Source organism: Anolis carolinensis, chromosome 1 (genome assembly GCF_035594765.1).
Source record: "Anolis carolinensis isolate JA03-04 chromosome 1, rAnoCar3.1.pri, whole genome shotgun sequence".
In the NCBI taxonomy this organism is placed as follows: Eukaryota; Metazoa; Chordata; class Lepidosauria; order Squamata; family Dactyloidae; genus Anolis; species Anolis carolinensis.
The window spans coordinates 59,433,098-59,452,031 of record NC_085841.1 but is presented as its reverse complement, the minus strand read 5'-3'; the positions used below and the strand labels follow the sequence as shown (position 1 = coordinate 59,452,031).

General features: G+C 38.3%; 1 protein-coding gene across 14 annotated transcripts in view; it reads left to right on the top strand.

Moving 5' to 3' along the window:
- Nucleotides 1-18,934, top strand: part of ryr2 (ryanodine receptor 2) — a 394,137-nt gene that overhangs the window by 362,092 nt on the left and 13,111 nt on the right. For all 14 annotated transcript variants that reach the window (XM_062975204.1, XM_062975188.1, XM_062975184.1 and 11 more), the window contains 8 exons: nucleotides 5,025-5,243; nucleotides 6,974-7,104; nucleotides 9,452-9,494; nucleotides 10,407-10,540; nucleotides 11,242-11,302; nucleotides 15,286-15,432; nucleotides 17,094-17,228; nucleotides 17,735-17,891. In XM_062975204.1, coding sequence (XP_062831274.1) covers nucleotides 5,025-5,243; nucleotides 6,974-7,104; nucleotides 9,452-9,494; nucleotides 10,407-10,540; nucleotides 11,242-11,302; nucleotides 15,286-15,432; nucleotides 17,094-17,228; nucleotides 17,735-17,891 — 1,027 coding nt within the window. The remainder of the gene's footprint in view (nucleotides 1-5,024; nucleotides 5,244-6,973; nucleotides 7,105-9,451; nucleotides 9,495-10,406; nucleotides 10,541-11,241; nucleotides 11,303-15,285; nucleotides 15,433-17,093; nucleotides 17,229-17,734; nucleotides 17,892-18,934) is intronic.

Below are 18,934 nucleotides of genomic sequence, written 5' to 3'. Positions count from 1 at the left end.
CTCAAGTTGTAACCCTATTCAGATGCGGAGCAGCTTTCTTGGAGTCAAATTTGTCTGATGGGGTAAGGGTATCTTAGACCGGGGGGGGTGGTGGTGGTGTTACTCCAATAGATCACCGCGACTCCTCCTCTCCAGCCTTCTTACCTTGGCTGATTCTGAGCCATAAAGCCTGGTGGGCAGAGCTGGGAGAGATTAACCCCTCCTTCTGCTCTTATCCAACCAAGTCTCCGTGATACATGCCAGATCAATATGGTCATCCAGAATAAAGTCATGGATGACCGCAGTTTTTCCATTAACCGATTTGGCGTTAACCAGCAGCAAATGAAGATCTGAGGGTTGGCTTCTAGGTTTATCCAGGGTACATGAGAGGGAGTGTGTAGAGGTCACCCTTAATGTCCCAACTCTGGTGTCTATTGAACTTCTAAAATATCTGCCTCTTCTATGATACATTCCTCTTCTGCTAGTTCCTTCAATACTCTTTTTTGTAGTTCATCTGACCCTGGAGACTTGAATTCATTTACAGTAGCCAAGTATTCCTGGATGACTTCTTTACTTATTTTGGGTTGCATTTCCTCGATTACCTCTTCCTCTCCACAATGCTCAGGTTGAACACCAATATCCTTTTGGGACAAGATTGAGGCAAAGAAGGTGTTGAGCAGTTCTGCCTTTTCCCTAGTCCTTGTTATCATTTCAACACCTTCTCCTCGCAGAGTTTCTTTTTTCTTCCTTTTTCTACTGACATAGCTAAAGAACCCCTTTTTATTGGTTTTAATTGTGCTTGAGTTCAATTTGTGCCTTAGACTTTTGTTATTGCATTTAGGAATAAAATAATGTCAAGAATGAAATATTATGTTTCAGAATGAAATATTTAAAAGAGAAAGAACAGAATGTACATCAGGAAACAGAACAATTGCCTTGCTCTGGGGAACGAGTAGGCGCTTTCCTATGAATCATAGAATCATAGAGTAGTAGAGTTGGAAGAGACCTCATGGGCCATCCAGTCCAACCCCCTGCCAAGAAGCAGGAAATTGCATTCAAAGCGCCCCCGACAGATGGACATCCAGCCTCTGCTTAAAAGCCTCCCAAGAAGGAGCCTCCACCACAGTCTGGGGGAGAGAGTTCCACTGCCGAACAGCTCTCACAGTCAGGAAGTTCTTCCTGATGTTCAGGTGGAATCTCCTTTCCTGTAGTTTGAAGCCATTGTTCCGCGTCCTAGTCTGCAAGGCAGCAGAAAACAAGCTTGCTCCCTCCTCCCTATGACTTCCCTTCACGTATTTGTACATGGCTATCATGTCTCCTCTCAGCCTTCTCTTCTGCAGGCTAAACATGCCCAGTTCTTTAAGCTGCTCCTCATAGGGCTTGTTCTCCAGACCCTTGATCATTTTAGTTGCCCTCCTCTGGACGCTTTCCAGCTTGTCAACATCTCCCTTCAATTGCGGTGCCCAGAATTGGACACAGTATTCCAGGTGTGGTATGACCAAGGCAGAATAGAGGGGTAGCATGAATTCCCTGGATCTAGATTCTATACCCCTATTTATGCAGGCCAGAATCTCATTGGCTTTTTTAGCAGCCACATCACATTGTTGGCTCATGTTTAACTTGTTGTCCACAAGGACTCCAAGATCTTTTTCACACGTACTGTGATGTCCCATGGGCCATGGAGTCCTGATCCCAGTGCCATTGTAGCTGATGAGGAGGAAAACGGGATTTTTGCCGGCTCAGCAAGACCCGGAATCTTTCCAGATGCCTGTTGTTGATGTTTCTACCCGAGAGCCCATTACGGAAGACCTTGACCAGGCCTTCCCCACTGCCTCCCCTCCTTTTCCCAGGAAACAGTCCTATGCGGCGGGCAGGAGCAAGAAAGAGCAGGTTCGGAGGAGCTTGAGAATAGCAGCTAAACAAGACGCTAATTAGCCATGTTCCCCAGGGAAATTCTAGGGAGGAACGCATCTGGAGGGAGATGTGTTTCGTTCTCCTTTCCCTTGGGAAAGGAAGCTGAACACCTGCTTTGCAGAGAAATGAAACCGGGATAAAAGTGCCGGACACGAAGGATTCCGTGCGGAGTCAACAGATCTACTTCGGGAGTGATTTCGTGGTTCCAGCCAAGTGTGGACTTCGCAAAGTCCACAACTCCAATTCCTTGCCTTGCCTTGTCTAGCCAAGTATTCAAGAAATATCTTGCCTTGTTTCCAGCCTTGGACCTTGCATTTAATATCAAGCTTTGTTTCTAACTTTACTGTGGACTTACTTTGAACCTTGGAAAGAATTTGGACGTTTCCCCACTCTATTGCTTGCAAATAGAGTGTGTTTCGGTTTTGATCTTCAACTTTGGACTCTAATATAAAATATTGGACAATATAATTTTGGACTATTTCTGACCTTTCCTGAAAGGTCTTTTATTGGACTATATTTCCTACTTGTTTTTATTATTCTTACATATTTCCTTAATAAAGATATTAGATAGTTTTTGGCCTCTGTGTGTCGGTTCTTAGTGCTCTCGTTGCCCTGGGCGTGACACGTACTGCTGTCGAGCCAGGCGTCCCCCATTCTGTATTTTTGCATTCCATTTTTTCTGCCGAAGTGAAGTATCTTGCATTTGTCACTGTTGAACTTCATTTTGTTAGTTTTGGCCCATCTCTCTAGTCTGTTAAGATCGTTTTGAATTCTGCTCCTGTCTTCTGGAGTGTTAACTATCCCTCCCAGTTTGGTGTCATCTGCAAACTTGATGATCGTGCTTACTAACTTCTCTTCACTTCACTTTATTTCTTAATTAGTCGCTCTCCGCCATCATTTTGCGCTTTAGCCTTGCGAACCTTTTCTCTACAGGAGTTGGCTATTTGTTTGAATTCTTCTTTGGTGATTTCTCCTTTTTTCCACTTCTTCTGCATATCTCTTTTGAGTCTTATCCCGGTTAGAAGTTCTTTGGACATCCATTCTGGCTTCTTCGCACTTGTCTTATTCTTTTTTCTTTGTTGGCGCTGTTTGCATTTGCGCCTTGAGTATTTCACTTTAAAAAAAACTCTCATCCATCCTTAACTCTTGTCTTTTAATATTGGCATCCATGGAATGCCGCTCAGTATTTCCTTCATTTTTTGGAAGTCAGCTCTCTTCAAGTCCAGAATGCGGGTTTGGCTTGTCTTAGTTTCAGCCCTCTTTTGTATGGCAAACTGCAGGAGCACATGGTCACTTGCCCCTAAGGATCCGACTGTATTGATCAGGTCTTCCACATTTGTTAAGATGAGATCAAGAGTAGCCGATCCCCCTGTTGCCTCTTCTACCTTCTGGACCATAAAATTGTCTGCAAGGCAAGTGAGGATTTTGTTGGACTTCGTTTTCTTGGCCGAGTTTGTTTTCCAGCAGATATCGGCATAGTTGAAATCGCCCATGACTACTATATCTCTTCTTTGTGCTTGTTTGGTCAGCTGTTGACAGAAGGCTTCATCAAGTCCTTCATCCTGACTCGGAGGTCTGTAGTGGACACCCACGATGAGATCTTTTTGAGTCCTGGTTCCCTTGATTCTTATCCAGATGCTTTCAAGATGATTTCCCGGATTACAGTCTTGCATTTCTTCTTCAACGTAACTGTTTTTGACATATAAAGCTACTCCCCCTCCTCTCCCCTTTGTTCTATTTCTGTGAAAGAGGTTATAGCCCTCAATGTTTCAGTGATGCCTATGAAATCGTACGTGTGGTGCTGTGCTAAAAGTTGGAGTTCGTCTTGCTTATTTCCCATGCTCTGTGCATTAGTGTAAAGACATGTAAGCCCCTGTGACCTTCCCCCGAGCTGTTTATTTGGGATTATTGTGCTCTCGGTACTTGGTCCTTGCTGTGTTTGTGCAGCCCTCCGTTTAGAAGGGTAGTCATGGCTTCTTGATAAAATGTGTCATGGCCTCTTGATAAAATTTATGCTTCTTGTTAATATCTTTCTTTGTTTGTTTTTTACATTGATGGAAGAAGCCCACAGTGCATCTCAGGATGCCAGAATCCCCATACTCCATACGCACCAACAGGAAACACCACATGAACTCATTCTATCACTTAAAATGTTGTTTCGGGGAATTTTGTAGGCCTCTGGAGTAGACGTTGAAGATGCAAAGGGGTTGTGTCATAAACGAGAATGTGCCTCTGACACTTGCAGACAGATTTCTTCTTGCAAATGACCCAGTTATATATTGGTCCATGTTTCTAAGAGTTCATATATAGAGAGTTTCTTAGAAAAAGGAAAATGAAGAAGAAAAGCCCCATATGGTTGCCTTTCAGATCTTCAAATGAACATGTTTCAGGACTAGATATTTCTTGTTATTTATCTAGCATGATGGAAGCCTGGATGGCTGAAAGGCATTTTTTCATAACTACGCTTTGCATTATTTGACAATATGCTAGGCTAATGTCAACAAAATGCATATATAGAAGCCATCTATTTTATGACCCTGTTCTTTGTGGTTTTAATTCTTATTCCTTTCCTCACCCCGAGTTTTAACTTAGTGTTCATGTGGCCCGCCCTTGTTTTTATTGTTCTTCTGATTTTGCGTTGTAATGTATATTATCATTTATTGTATTGTTCAATGTGTTATGATTTGTTGCTCTTTCTATATTCTGTCAAATTGTATTGTTCTGGGCATGGCCCCATGTAAGCCGCCCCAAGTCCCCGTTGGGGAGATGGTGGTGGGGTATAAATAAAGTTTATTATTATTATTATTATTATTATTATTATTATTATTATCTCAATAACAATTGTTATACTCCATATTTTTGGTATCATGTAAAAATATTGAGCACCTAGGAACTGAATATTTACTAGCAAAACAAAAAACAACAATATTGAAAAATACAAGACTGGGTATGAAATTATTCTTTTGCCCGGCTGCAAAAGTTTTGCCACCATTCACATTGCAGGCTTAATGAAGTGTATTTGGAATGGTCTAGTTTACGAATCTTACCTCCTAATGCCTGTATGTGTAATGTGTAAAAGCATGACATTTTGTCAAATTGTTTATTCCACTTACTACAAACTGCTTCAACAGGTCTCCACATCTGCAGTGGTTGAAGAAAAAGATGCCCCTGTGGTTAATATTGCTGAAAACACCAAGCTAAGCAGCCTAGAAAGTCCATCACATCGAATCATTACTGTGCACTATGTTCTTGAAGAAAGCAGTGGTTACATGGAACCTACGCTCCGTATTTTAGCCATTCTACATACAGTCATCTCCTTCTTCTGCATCATTGGATACTATTGTTTGAAAGTAAGAGGATAAGGAGGAAACTCAACCATATATACTCAACTATAGGTTGAGGAATTTTAGTAAAAACATTAACCCTTATCCACTGCTCAGTGCTGGTTACTCATGAGTCAAAGTTGGCCCACCCAGCTCTGGGAAGAAGGAAATAAGATGTTGAGGGTGCAAAAAAAAAAGGCCCTAGAGCAGTGGTTCCCTCCAGGTGTTTTGGACTTCAGCTTCCACACTTCTTAACAGCTGGTAAGCTGGCTGGGATTTCTGGGAGTTGAAGTCCAAAACACCTGGAGGCCCAAAGGTTGGGAACCACTGCCCTAGAGCCTGTCTCTGTATGCCTCTGGCTGGGTACCTTTTCAACAATCCACTTCCTAGACCACACCCCCACCCCAGTATCACAGATTTTCTGAAGAGCCCTGAAAAGTGATTACCCCAGATCTGGCCTCTGGGTGAGGAGGTCAAGGGACTAGATTGGTGCACATTCTTAGGACTTACAAAGTAGGCAGCTCTCAAGAAGGGTAGTAAAGAATGCTTGCCTACTGTGTACATGGAAGTCAGCACAGAAGTGGGGGATAAAGAAGCACGGAACAACAAGGGTATTGTCCATATAGTAGTCAATAACTTTGCTTCCTGGAAGTGGGAGAACATAAAGAATACTTGCCTTGCAGTGCACTTGTCACCATTGCAATCCCTTCCCGAAACTTGTTGTTTGCATGAAGTTTTTGAACAAAACAAATGGGCAACAGAATACCTTTCTTTGCACTGTTAAAAAAAGACTTGTGCACATAGAAGGCAATAACTCTGTTCTTGGGCATTGTTTTTATTTGCCTTACCCTTTGCATATTTCCTTACATACCACTAGGTTTTGTTCTCAACTTGTCTACTGGTCATAGCAAATTCTCTAATTTTGGATCCAAAAACTGTCCTCAACCTATTTGTAAGAATGACTTACAGTCAAGTATAAATGGAATGTCCAAAACTGTAATATTAATGCTTGGTTTAGATGGTGTATATTATGTTGATTGTTCTAGGTTTTTAAAATATTGCCCTTCAGTTAAAATTTCCAGAGCAGATTACAAGTGCAGTGTCAAAACAATCCAAGCAGAGGCAACATAATTCCAGCAAACGATTAGTAAGGGGAGATCATTTTCTGGTACCAAAAGATCTATAGATATATTTCACACATTTGGAATACGAAAGAAAGTTTGGTGCATTTATCTTCCTTTTCTCTATGGTCTGTCATGTCCTGAGAAAATCTCTGGACCATTAGTGTTCATTCTAGAATGCAGTAGAAGGTACAGTAGGAGAAAAGGATGTAAAAAATCTTCACAAATTTTCTCTTTCTTGATGAGACTGTGTGTCTCCACATGTCAAGATATTTTATTGAAAGTATTGTCAATTTTTCATATATATACATACACACACACACATACACACACAAGGTTTTTCGATCCAAATCTTGCAATATGACCAAAATATCATATTTTTATATTAAAAAGAACTATTATGAAATTTGCTCAGGGTTATATTAAAAGGGAGGTTCTCATCCTTCTTCTCTATTCGCAAACAGAAACTTTCACTGCATTGTAGCATAATCTCTTTCTTGGTGTATAGTATATTTTCTATTAAGAACTTGAACATTTTCATCCAGTCTTAGCAGCCAGATATTTTTATAACATAGTTGCCCTAAGTGTGTGGTTAAATTTAAATTACATTGTATTATATTTTCATTTCCATTCCAGGTTCCACTAGTTATATTTAAACGAGAAAAAGAAGTTGCAAGGAAATTGGAATTTGATGGGCTATATATTACAGAACAGCCTTCAGAAGATGATATTAAAGGTCAATGGGATAGACTAGTCATCAACACACAGTGAGTCATTTATATATACTCTTGATTTTTTTCTTGAGTCAACACAGTTTATGCAACATTTTCTTAGTTTGGATCTGAATAAATATTGCTCAGATCTATCTGAAGCATTCTAAAATGTTAAAACCAGAACAAGTTTGTACCTTTTTGTTATTTTCTGTCAAGTTGACTTTGACTTACAGCCCTATTAATTGGAGACCTCCAAGAGTCCTGGTCGTCAGTTGTCCTACTCAGATCTTACAAAGTTAGAGCTGTCACTTCTATGATTGTATGATCTTTTTCTTTTCCCACCATCTCCCACTTTACTGAGTATTATTGGCTTTCCTAGTGAGTGATGTTGTCTCATGGTATGTTGAAAGCATTTTAAAGGTTTTGCTTGAGAAGAGTTCTATGGGCACCAAAAGGATCAATAAAACTAGATATCAAAATGACCACACTGATTTGATAGCATCAGTGTGGTTATTCTGATATCTAGTTTTATTGATCCTTTTGGTGTCCATAGAACCCTTCTCAAGCAAAACTTTTAAAATGCTTTCACTTTTATTCCTGCAAGATTTCTTTAGCATTCATGGCTATGCATAGAAATTGGAAATACTATGGTATTTGCAACTATCTAGTGTACACTTCTGTGTGGAATTTGATTTGAAGGTTCCTTTGACTTGCAAATAGCAGCTGTTTACAAGCATAAAACTTTTTGACCATGATTATTACGCACTTCTGGTTGGACACTTTGTAACGTAAAATTGTTAAATCAACATGTTGTAAGACCAGAAAGCTAAATATGTTATCTACATATTGTCCAAGAGTCCATTTCATGTGCCAAATGATTTGGGGCAAGGTTGAAAAGACTCAGTGGCATCCACATGATGTGTTATCAGCCTTATCTGAAGCCCCAGAAGTCACCTGAACGTTGTAGAAAGAGACATTTATAAATTGCCATGGGAATTGATCTGATGTACACATTCTAGGATAATTATGCTTTGGTTTTCTTACTTTTCTTAATTCTGTGGTACATTTGCAAGCTAAAAATATTTTTAAATGCATCTGTTTCAATAAAATGCATTTTGAAGTTTATATATGTAGATAAATACCTATTTGTCCAATCATATATAGAGTAGAGTCTCACTTATCCAACATTCGCTTATCCAATGTTCTGGATTATCCAACGCATTTTTTGAAGTCAATGTTTTCAATATATCGTGACTTTTTGGTGCTAAATTCATAAATACAGTAATTGCTACGTAGCATTACTGCAATATTGAACTACTTTTTCTGTCAAATTTGTTGTATAACATGATGTTTTGGTGCTCAATTTGTAATTTGTAAAATCATAACCTAATTTGATGTTTAATAGGCTTCTCCTTAATCTCTCCTTATTATCCAACATATTCACTTATCAACGTTCTGCTGGCCCATTTATGTTGGATAAGTGAGACTCTATTGTATTTATATATGAAGATAAACTTATCCATAGTTAAGGAGGATTATTAGCGCTCCCTGAAATAATGGCCTTTTAAAATGAAATGAGCAAAGTTTAAGATGCCTCATAGTACAGATCACCAGACAGTAACACAGACATCATCTGAGGCAATATGTTGGATTGTAGAAGTGCCATTGAAGTTTACTCACCTCACTACGATAGTTTAGAACTTGGAAGGGGACAATTTCATGTAGAGCTTTTATACAATTAGGAATAATATGCTTGTACCAATATGGATAATTGCTTGATATCTCCATGAGCAAAACAGTAAGCAGCATCTGTAATTTGCCTTAATAACTGGTCCAGGATTAGATAACAGCAGGGAAGCATGCAATTGCAACTATATTCAAGTGGAGGGGGAAGGACACAAGGAAAGATGTGGAAGAAAAAGTATTGTGGATGTTTTCTCACAGAAAGATGCATCAGTTCCTTAAACTGTGATTTCAGGGGAATACAAGATCCTATTCTAGCTTTAAACTTCCATTTTTTTTCAGTAGCCACATGGATGAACAAAAATTGAATTTTGCTCATTTCAGAATACTGTGATATTTTGAGTCCAGGGAACGCTAAACATAATAATAACTTTGGGAGCCCAAGGACCTTAGTGATGAAATACCATTTACTAGAAAACCCTGAAGGAATGGCATTTTCAAAGATACTCAGATAAACAAGCCATCAATTCTCAAGGAGCCTCACATATTATTTGAACACATTTTTGCCAGTAGAAAACCCTTTTATATTAGATATTTGTGTCAGGCTTATGTGCAGGCAATTCTAACCACCATTAACAATGAATTTTTCAATGGAAAAAGCATTCAAGAGGAAGGAATGATATCTCATATTTAAAGAAAATCTTTTTCATACTTCTAGATCATTTCCTAACAACTATTGGGACAAGTTTGTGAAAAGAAAGGTAATGATTTGTTTTTAAAAGTTGAATTATGTATTTCATTTTCAAATAGTTTGAGCTGAATTCCTAAGCTATCACCTTCTTCATCAGAATCTGTTAGTGGATGTGACCATATGCTTGATCCATATTTATGTCGTTTCAGAAAAGATTGATCACAATAAAATATGACCCTTGTTAAGATAAAGGTCATATTTAAGGATGGGAATCCCATAAGGATGGGAATTGTGAATAGATTTTGGTGGGCTGTCATTTTAATTATTCTTCACCATTGCTGGTTAGGACTGCAAGGAGTTTTAGTTTGTAAGGACTCATAATTTGCATCCTTTGGTTAAGGAGAGGGTAGATACTTAGGAGTATCTTTACTGAACTTTAATACTTATTTTTCTCTCTCTCATTAATACATAACACTATGTAACACGATTTTTGTTCCTGGGTTATAAATGTCGTTTCCTAATTGATTCTATCATAAACACATGGAAAACACTTTCAAATCAGGAACTGAAAATCCTTCACATTTTGTTACATAGTGCAATCAGATGTGTCAGAGATTCAGTCATCCAAACACAGAAATTGGGGTTTTGTTATCGTTCTATCTGAAAGAATTCACCACATTGCAATCCACTATGGCTAAGTTCGTAACAGATCTCCCATCATTTGCCAAGTGAGGTTTGGCTTGCCAGAGCTGGAATTTCTGGACTTCATTTTAGTTTGGAAAAATTATGGCTTTTTAGGGAGGCATACTGGCTTAGAGATTCTGGGAGTTGTAAGACAAAAATGATGTTTCTCATCTTAATTGTTACTATCTTAACTGCATTTGCAATTGGTCAGTTGGAATATCCAATCTTTAAGTAACAAATAATGTTTTATTTGCCTTCGAAATAGAAGGAAAAATAACCGTCACTCACATTCTTTCAGGTTATGGATAAATATGGAGAGTTCTATGGTAAGGACAGAATCAGCGAGTTGCTGGGAATGGACAAAGCCGCTCTGGATTTCAGTGATACACGAGAAAAAAAGAAGCCCAAAAAAGATAGTTCTTTATCAGCTGTGTAAGTTTAGTTCTAAGCTTAATCTACATATTATTGAGCTTATAGATGTTCTCATTCTTTTAGGGAATGGCTCTGGTTTTGCGACATCCTAAAATTGCTTTAGCAGTATAAGGTCTTTTCATATCAAGAGTGTTTACCCAAGTTTTGACTAGTCCAGAAGGAGACATTTAAGTAAACTTCTGCTGCTGTTGCATTAATCCTGAGAAGAAAGATGGCAATGAAGTGCTGTTAGAGAACAGCTGCAACCATCTTCCTACCTACCTCTCTGGACTGTTTCAAATGACAATACATTAGAATCTTCTGAATTTGGGTGATGAATCCTCCAGCCTTCATTGAATAAGCATACAGGAAAAATGTACAAATCTAAGTGTATCTTCTCAAAAATTAAGAGCTTATTATAGAATTCACCATGAATAGGAGCAGTTGCAGAACTCTATGCAGGTTATAACTCCAAACTCATGTTAATTATACTTGGCTAAAAAACTGCTGCCTGATAATATTGAAATGCTCCTTCCAATATTTTTACCACTCTGTGTGAAGGGTAGTGAAAGGGGAGAGGAGGAGAACAGAGTGAGTGAAGCAATAGGAGAGGAGCACAGTTCATCAGGTGGCAGTACTCTCCCCCAATAATTACGTCTTACTCAAGTGGAATAACATATTACTCATTTATATATTAACCATGATATTACTCTTTTTCCCAGGTTGAATTCTATTGATGTAAAGTATCAGATGTGGAAATTAGGAGTTGTTTTCACAGATAATGTAAGTGTAAACAATTAAGTGTAAACCATCACCCCGAGTTTTAACTTAATGTTCATGTGGTCTGCCATTGTTTTCATTGTCTCCTTGTTTTATTTTGTAATGGATATTATTTATTGTATTGCTTATTGTATTGTGATGTGCTGTTCTGTTATATGCTGTTACATTGTATTGTTTTGGGCATTGCCCCATGTAAGCCGCCCCGAGTCCCCGTTGGGGAGATGGTGGCGGGGTATAAATAAAGTTTTATTATTATTATTATTATTATTATTATTATTATTATTATTATTAAGTATAACTTTGAGCATTAAAGTTCACGCCTTCCCAAATGATGTCAGGCAGGCTCCCTCCCTTCTAACTTTCCTGCGGAAAGTTAAGACCTGGTTGTGGGACCAGGCGTTTGATCAATAACAACAGCAGCAATTATTACCATCCTAGAATTCAATGACAGACCAGTTATCAGACTCGAAATGCACCAATTGTGTATATATATGTATATTTTTTCAATGTTTAATGTATTTAATTTTAATTGATTGAATTGTCTGTAATATTTTTATATTGTGTTTTATTGTAAGCCGCTCTGAGTCCCCTATGGGTGAGAAGTGCGGGATATAAGTAGTAATAAATAAATAAATAAATGGTTTAGAGGAGGGCTTCTTAAACTTTTTTCCACTTGCAGCCCCTGTCTGCCTGAGTAATATTTTCACAGCTTCTTTCTGCCCGAGATTTTTTACATGGCCTAAGATTAAAATAATTATAAAAATAAAACGCTTACTGATAATAAATCAGCATTTGCAAGTCTTGCTAAACAGGCTGATTTTCCTTTTTATGAAGCGCAACTGAAGCATTTTCTGCGGAGTCTGCTGTAAACTTGTTGTCCACGAGGACTCCAAGGTCTTTTTCGCACATACTGCTGTCAAGCCAGGCGTCCCCCATTCTGTATCTTTGCATTCCATTTTTAATTCACTTCGGCAGAAAAAATGGAATGCAAAGATACAGAATGGGGGACGCCTGGCTTGACAGCAGTATGTGCGAAAAAGACCTTGGAGTCCTCGTGGACAACAAGTTAAACATGAGCCAACAATGTGATGCGGCAGCTAAAAAAGCCAACGGGATTCTGGCCTGCATAAATAGGGGTATAGCACCTAGATCCAGGGAAGCCATGCTACCCCTCTATTCTGCCTTGGTCAGGCCACACCTGGAATACTGTGTCCAATCCTAGGCACTGCAGCTGAATGGGAGATGTTGACAAGTTGGAAAGTGTCCAGAGGAGTTCATCAGGAAGAACTTCCTCACTGGGAGAGCTGTTCGACAGTGGAACTCTCTCCCCCGGGCTGTGGTGGAGGCTCCTTCTTTGGAGGCTTTTAAGCAGAGGCTGGATGCCCATCTGTCGGGGGTGCTTTGAATGCGATTTCCTGCTTCTTAGCGGGGGGTTGGACTGGATGGCCCATGAGGTCTCTTCCAACTCTACTATTCTATGATTCTAGGGTGACTAAAATGATTAAGGGTCTGGAGAACAAGCCCTATGAGAAGCGGCTTAAAGAGCTGGGCATGTTTAGCCTGCAAAAGAGAAGGCTGAGAGGAGACATGATAGCCATGTATAAATATGTGAGGGGAAGTCATAGGGAGGAGGGAGCAAGCTTGTTTTCTGCTGCCCTGCAGACTAGGATGCGGAACAATGGCTTCAAACTACAGGAAAGGAGATTCCACCTGAACATCAGGAAGAACTTCCTCACTGTGAGGGCTGTTCAGCAGTGGAACTCTCTCCCCCGGACTGTGGTGGAGGCTCCTTCTTGGGAGGCTTTTAAGCAGAGGCTGGATGGCCATATGTCGGGGGTGCTTTGAATGAGATTTCCTGCTTCTTAGCGGGGGGTTGGACTAGATGGCCCATGAGGTCTCTTCCAACTCTACTATTCTATGATTCCATGAAACACTGTGCATTGTTGTAAATATCTAGGTGGCACCCAGAAATCTTTTCCCACTTGCCAGATTTTTCATAACTCCAATATTGAGCTAAAAGGACCCTATTTGGAGTTGGAGTCCACAATGTAAGAAGCAGTGGTTTAGAGCACGTGTAAATATTTTAGGGATGTAAATTGTTAGAAAAAGACAATTTGACTCCTTGGCAGTGAGATGCTAAGGTTTTTATATAATTTTCAATTACCTTTCTTTTCATTGCAATAATTATTTTGGGGCAAATTGTACACTTGTTATTAATAGCCACACAAAGTTATTTATTTACTACATTTATATCCCTCTCTTTTCACCCTGAAGGGGACTCATGACTTATGATTGGTGCAGGGTCCTTTTTAAAGTCAGAAGTGCCAGATAGGTGCCTTGTGTCAGAATTGCTTCTTTTGTTGCAAATGAGAACATTTGTGAATATTCTTGATATATCTAATATTTTAAACAGTGAAATTGAAACATTTGTATTTTGCCATATCAAGACTAGGCAGATGCAGACAGCTATTCAACTACACATTTTTTTTGGATTGCTATTTACATTACTATTGCTTATCAGGGTGCTGCAGAAAATAAATATATCTTGTTCTGATTTTGCAATGTTGTTTTCATGGCTAAAAATTCAGGGCAAGGTAAATTAAATTTGCGCTTGTGTTTTGCAGAGTTTAGGTGTGTATAGTGACATGGCTTTTATAGTTCATTTTTGAGTTTCCATCAGCAATAGTCAACAGTTCTGCTAATTTGATCTGGACTAGTTGGTGATTTGTGAGCACCAAATGTTCACAGAGATCTGATTATTTTATTATAAGTGTGGATTGTTCACAGGTATTTGGTGAGCAGATTAATATCTCTATAAGAGGGAATGTAAATTTCTACATTGTTTAATTTAGCAGATATTCATAATTTTAAAGCTGATTGCATCACATATCTCAGAAACTGGAGCATGAAATAGTAAAAAACTGTCCAGATGGGACCACCATCTGATCTTGGTGGATGTAGTGTTTACTTCTGGATCCCAATAGCCAGTGGGATTGAAAATGCAATTGTGGGCTTTTGTTGTCCCCTGTTAAACTGTGTTTTCAATTCAAATTAGGTGTTTAAAGCAAACAAAATATATATAGTTGGGAGGCGGACCTCGGAGAGTTAAGAGGCATTCAGCTGAGCTCTGGTATCATCATTATTTTCCATACTTTTATCTTTTAATATTTTTATATTATTTTACTCCCATTCTGCTCCAGTCTGTTTCAGTTATCTCCAGCTTGAGCAGTGAGCAACATTATTTTAGAAATTCTGGCTGTTTGCTCACATTACTTGTGCTGTGTATGCTGCTTCCTACTCCTTGTTACTCATAATTATCTCGGTTACTCTGCAAACAACACCTACTGCTGAGGAGTTTCTAACTAAAACTATATAAACTGAAAACAGAAAGAACTCCAAAACACAAAATAAAAAAAACCAAACTCCGGGAACTACAACACCTCTGTGAACTTGTTTGTTCCCCTTTTCCTCTCAAGACTTGCTCAAGACTTGCTGGTGCTTTAATTAAGGTTCTCCAAAGTTAAAGGCACTTTACCTCCATGTCCCAAGACTGTGTCGCAGACATGATAAAGGAGCACAAAGTTAGATAAAGGCACAGCAATCAAGAAAAGGAACTGATTTTGGAAGGGGAGTAACTATCTTGTGTGGTGAGGACAATGGTTCTGATTAGGCAGGGGTACAGGAGCCTGGGTCTTCCTCCCACTGAGCCTGGCGAAGTGGATCCACCTTCTTGTAATAAGAAGAGACAGACAAAGATCTTGGTGTATTTCACTCCAATTGCAGAGGCAGATAATAGTAGACCAGTCCCACTTTCTGACTATAGACTAATAATACCGAACTAAATTGTAAAAACTGATTTAAAATGTTTCAATTTGGGAACTGTTATGATAGCCTTAAAGCCTTTGTGTTTCATTGTATAAGCTGTTGAATTTACAATGATCATGTCATTTTCTTAACACTGTTTTTATTCTTCCTTTCTTAAAAAGTCTTTTCTTTACCTGGCCTGGTATATGACCATGTCAATCCTTGGTCATTACAACAACTTTTTCTTTGCTGCTCACCTTCTTGACATAGCAATGGGATTCAAAACACTGCGAACAATTCTGTCATCTGTGACTCACAATGGGAAACAGGTAATATAACATTTTCTATCAATAACTGCACAAAAAGATACATGACATTAATGAAAAATCATGGAACAAGGAGGGGCAAATCTAAAAACTGTATGTATGTATTATTGTATGTATGTACATTGTATGTATTATTTTCATGTCTATTCAAATGATCTGATATATTTAACTGAAATTACCCTAACTAAGTGGTAACACAGACATGCACAATATAGGGGACTCTAGATATTTTGATTGTATACACAATAATCCATCAATTCTGGCTATGCCTTCTGAAGATGTTTTTCGACTGTAATCCTTACAATCACTCAGCTTTGTGCCCTGATTTTGACTGATACATTTAAGCAGATCTAAAGTAGGATTGGACATCTTTGCCATCCTAAAACTATTGATGAGCAACCAAAAACAAAACTAGCACAAATTATTTCCAGTTTCTGCTTTCAGCTCTTACTGGAGAGTTTTCCTCATGACTGATTGTAATGGAAACTGAAAAGCCTAGAAACTCCCAGAAGTAGCTTTTGACCATTTGGTATCAATTCCCCACTCCCATTGTAGGATGTGTACACAGAAACTGAAGCCTATCTTCCCTTTAAAAAGAGAAAAGACAAGGCTGTGGGTGGATGTGACACATGCATTGAAATTTGTTGATCCCTAATCCATGAATTGAATTCAGTATCAATGTTATTGTACTATTTGTATTTAAAGTTTAATATTCCATTATATTAGAATTTTATGTTGGTTCATTTTATATAACTTGATAGACTGCCAGATAGACTGATGTAATACCAGGCTTCTCTGTGCATATAATTTACTGAAGCAAAAAGGTAAGGTAAAGGTTTTCCCCTGGGGGTTGGTGCTCATCTCCATTTCTAAGCCGAAGAACCGGCATTGTCCATAGGTCATGTGGCCGGGATGACTGCATGGAATGCCGTTACCTCCCCACCGGAGCGGTACCTATTGATCTACTTACATTTGCATGTTTTCAAACTGCTAGGTTGGCAGGAGCTGGGGCTAACAGTTGGCGCTCATTCCGATCCCGGGATTTGAACCTGGCACCTTTTGGTCCACAAGTTCAGCAGCTCAGCGCTTTAACACACTTCGGCACCAGGGGCCCCTTACTGAAGTAGCTATGTACAAAATATATTAATCTCAAAGAATGTATGGTCCTAAAAGTTTCAATATTTGGTATCTTTGAAATACAAATAGTCATCTAGGCAAGACAGAGCTACCTGTTTTCTGGTACTAAGGAGAGAAACTACTCTTTACTTTAGAAGACTCAGATGTATCCAGTTTTATCTTTGCTGATTTCAGGTTTCTCTGTCACCTCATGTCACTCTACATATTGTTCTTCAGAGCTCTCCAGCCTTCTGCAGCAGATTTGAGATAGTACAGAAGTAATGGGAATGAGTGTCTCCTCCCCATCTTTTGATTGCGTGGTTTCATTGGCTCAAAAACTCTTCTTTGAACAGTTCATTGTACACAAACAATTCTTTCACACCTACAGCATCTTTCAGTATATTGGAACTTATGCTTCCCTTTTCTGTGGGGAATGAAATTAAAAAATAGTCTGCACCTATCAATGAAAATCAAACATTATTTTATTTTTTCCTTCAAATCGTATTCCTATATAGTCTTATGTCCTTTATCTCATGTCCTTTTTTCAGCTTGTGCTGACAGTGGGCTTACTGGCAGTGGTAGTTTACCTATACACAGTAGTTGCATTCAATTTTTTCCGCAAATTCTACAATAAAAGTGAAGATGGAGATATGCCAGATATGAAATGTGATGACATGCTAACGGTAAACCTTTATTTCCCTTCATATATTATTCCCCAATATATCTTAGAGATGATGTTATTCTTAATCTGACTCATATTGTGCTCAGTGTGATTAATGTACACTCAGTGATTTAAGTCAAAACAGCGCAGACTTACACAGTTTTGCTTCCTCTACAGTTACCAAAATTAAAGAGATATATATTTTTAGCTAAAGGAAAGCAACTAGAACTGTTAGCCTTTCTTTTCATAATGGTTAACTTTTCCTAATTGAATTTTTAAATCTTGGTCATGGAAAAGTGGGAGAGTGGAGATTCTGCCTGGGGGGAACACACAACTCTAAAATGTGCGCACAAAGCATTGTAATTAATAAAACTAGTTTGGTATCATGTCCAAATCAGAACATAATCTATAACTTTATCTTGAGTGTGAGGAATTTGCCCTTTCCCTTGAATGGTTATCTCACAGTATGTCTGATTGTCAAATACTAAGGAACTCTTTTCATCTCAATATCTGTTTGTGTACTTACAGTGCTATATGTTTCACATGTATGTGGGGGTACGTGCTGGTGGTGGCATTGGTGATGAAATTGAAGACCCAGCAGGCGATGAATATGAAATCTATCGAATCATCTTTGACATTACATTTTTCTTCTTTGTAATTGTTATTCTACTAGCTATCATACAAGGTAGGCATTAATTGTATTGCCAAAGGCGGGAATTACTGGGTTGCTGTGAGTAGTTCAGGAAAAACTCACAGCAACTAAGCATTCATTTTTACCTGTTTGTGTTGCATTTTTATTTCTCATCATAAAAATCATCCTGATTTTAATTGATATCTTATTTTCCCCAGGAGTTAAAGAAAAACATGTTCTACTGATCAAAAATTTTTAATGTACATTTTTCATGTGTGATATTTGTGTTTTGTTTATAAGGGGGAAGTCTTCTTTTGATAGGGAAAGGATTAATTTTTGCTCCATAGTTCAGCAGAAATGAATGAATTCAATTGTTAATAAATTGTGGAGAAAGAGTTTTGAAGGCATATATTAAACACTTAATGGAACCAATTTACTCCTGTATAATAGGTTCAGAAACCAAATGGACGTTCAAGAGAAATTTTCTAGATCAGGGTTCTAGAGGGCAACGCTAAAAAAAAATAAAGAACTATGAGAGCCATGTTACTTTTACAGAATATCATGTGATCAGTCAAATAGCTTTTGAAATGGAATAGAAAATATATGGTTAAATACATAGTGGAGAATTCAGGTGAAAAGTTAAATTATTATTATTATTATTATTATTATTATTATTATTATTATTATTATTATTATTAATTTATACCCCTTTTATCTCCCCCAAAGGGGATTCAAAACGGCTTATATAGTACTTCAGTACTGCCATAGGCAATTCGGTGCAAAAATGTGGGATAATAGGCTGTAGAAAGATGAGTTCACCATAGATTTATTTTGTTTCCTTTACTGAAACGCTGCAAATTTGAGTACCGACTTGTACTTATCTTTTCCCTCGTTTCTTTTTAAAGATAATCAGCAGAGCAACAACTCAGTTGCTCGTCCCTTCCTTCCTAGATGATCCCCAAGAAGCACACTGGCATGGACCTGTTATCATTCCTAGAACTGCTCCTTCAGTTTAGAGTAAAATAATTCTTTATCCAATGGTGGCCAGTAAAATGCCTCTGAGGAGCTTAACATCATGTTATAAATTTATGGTGAAA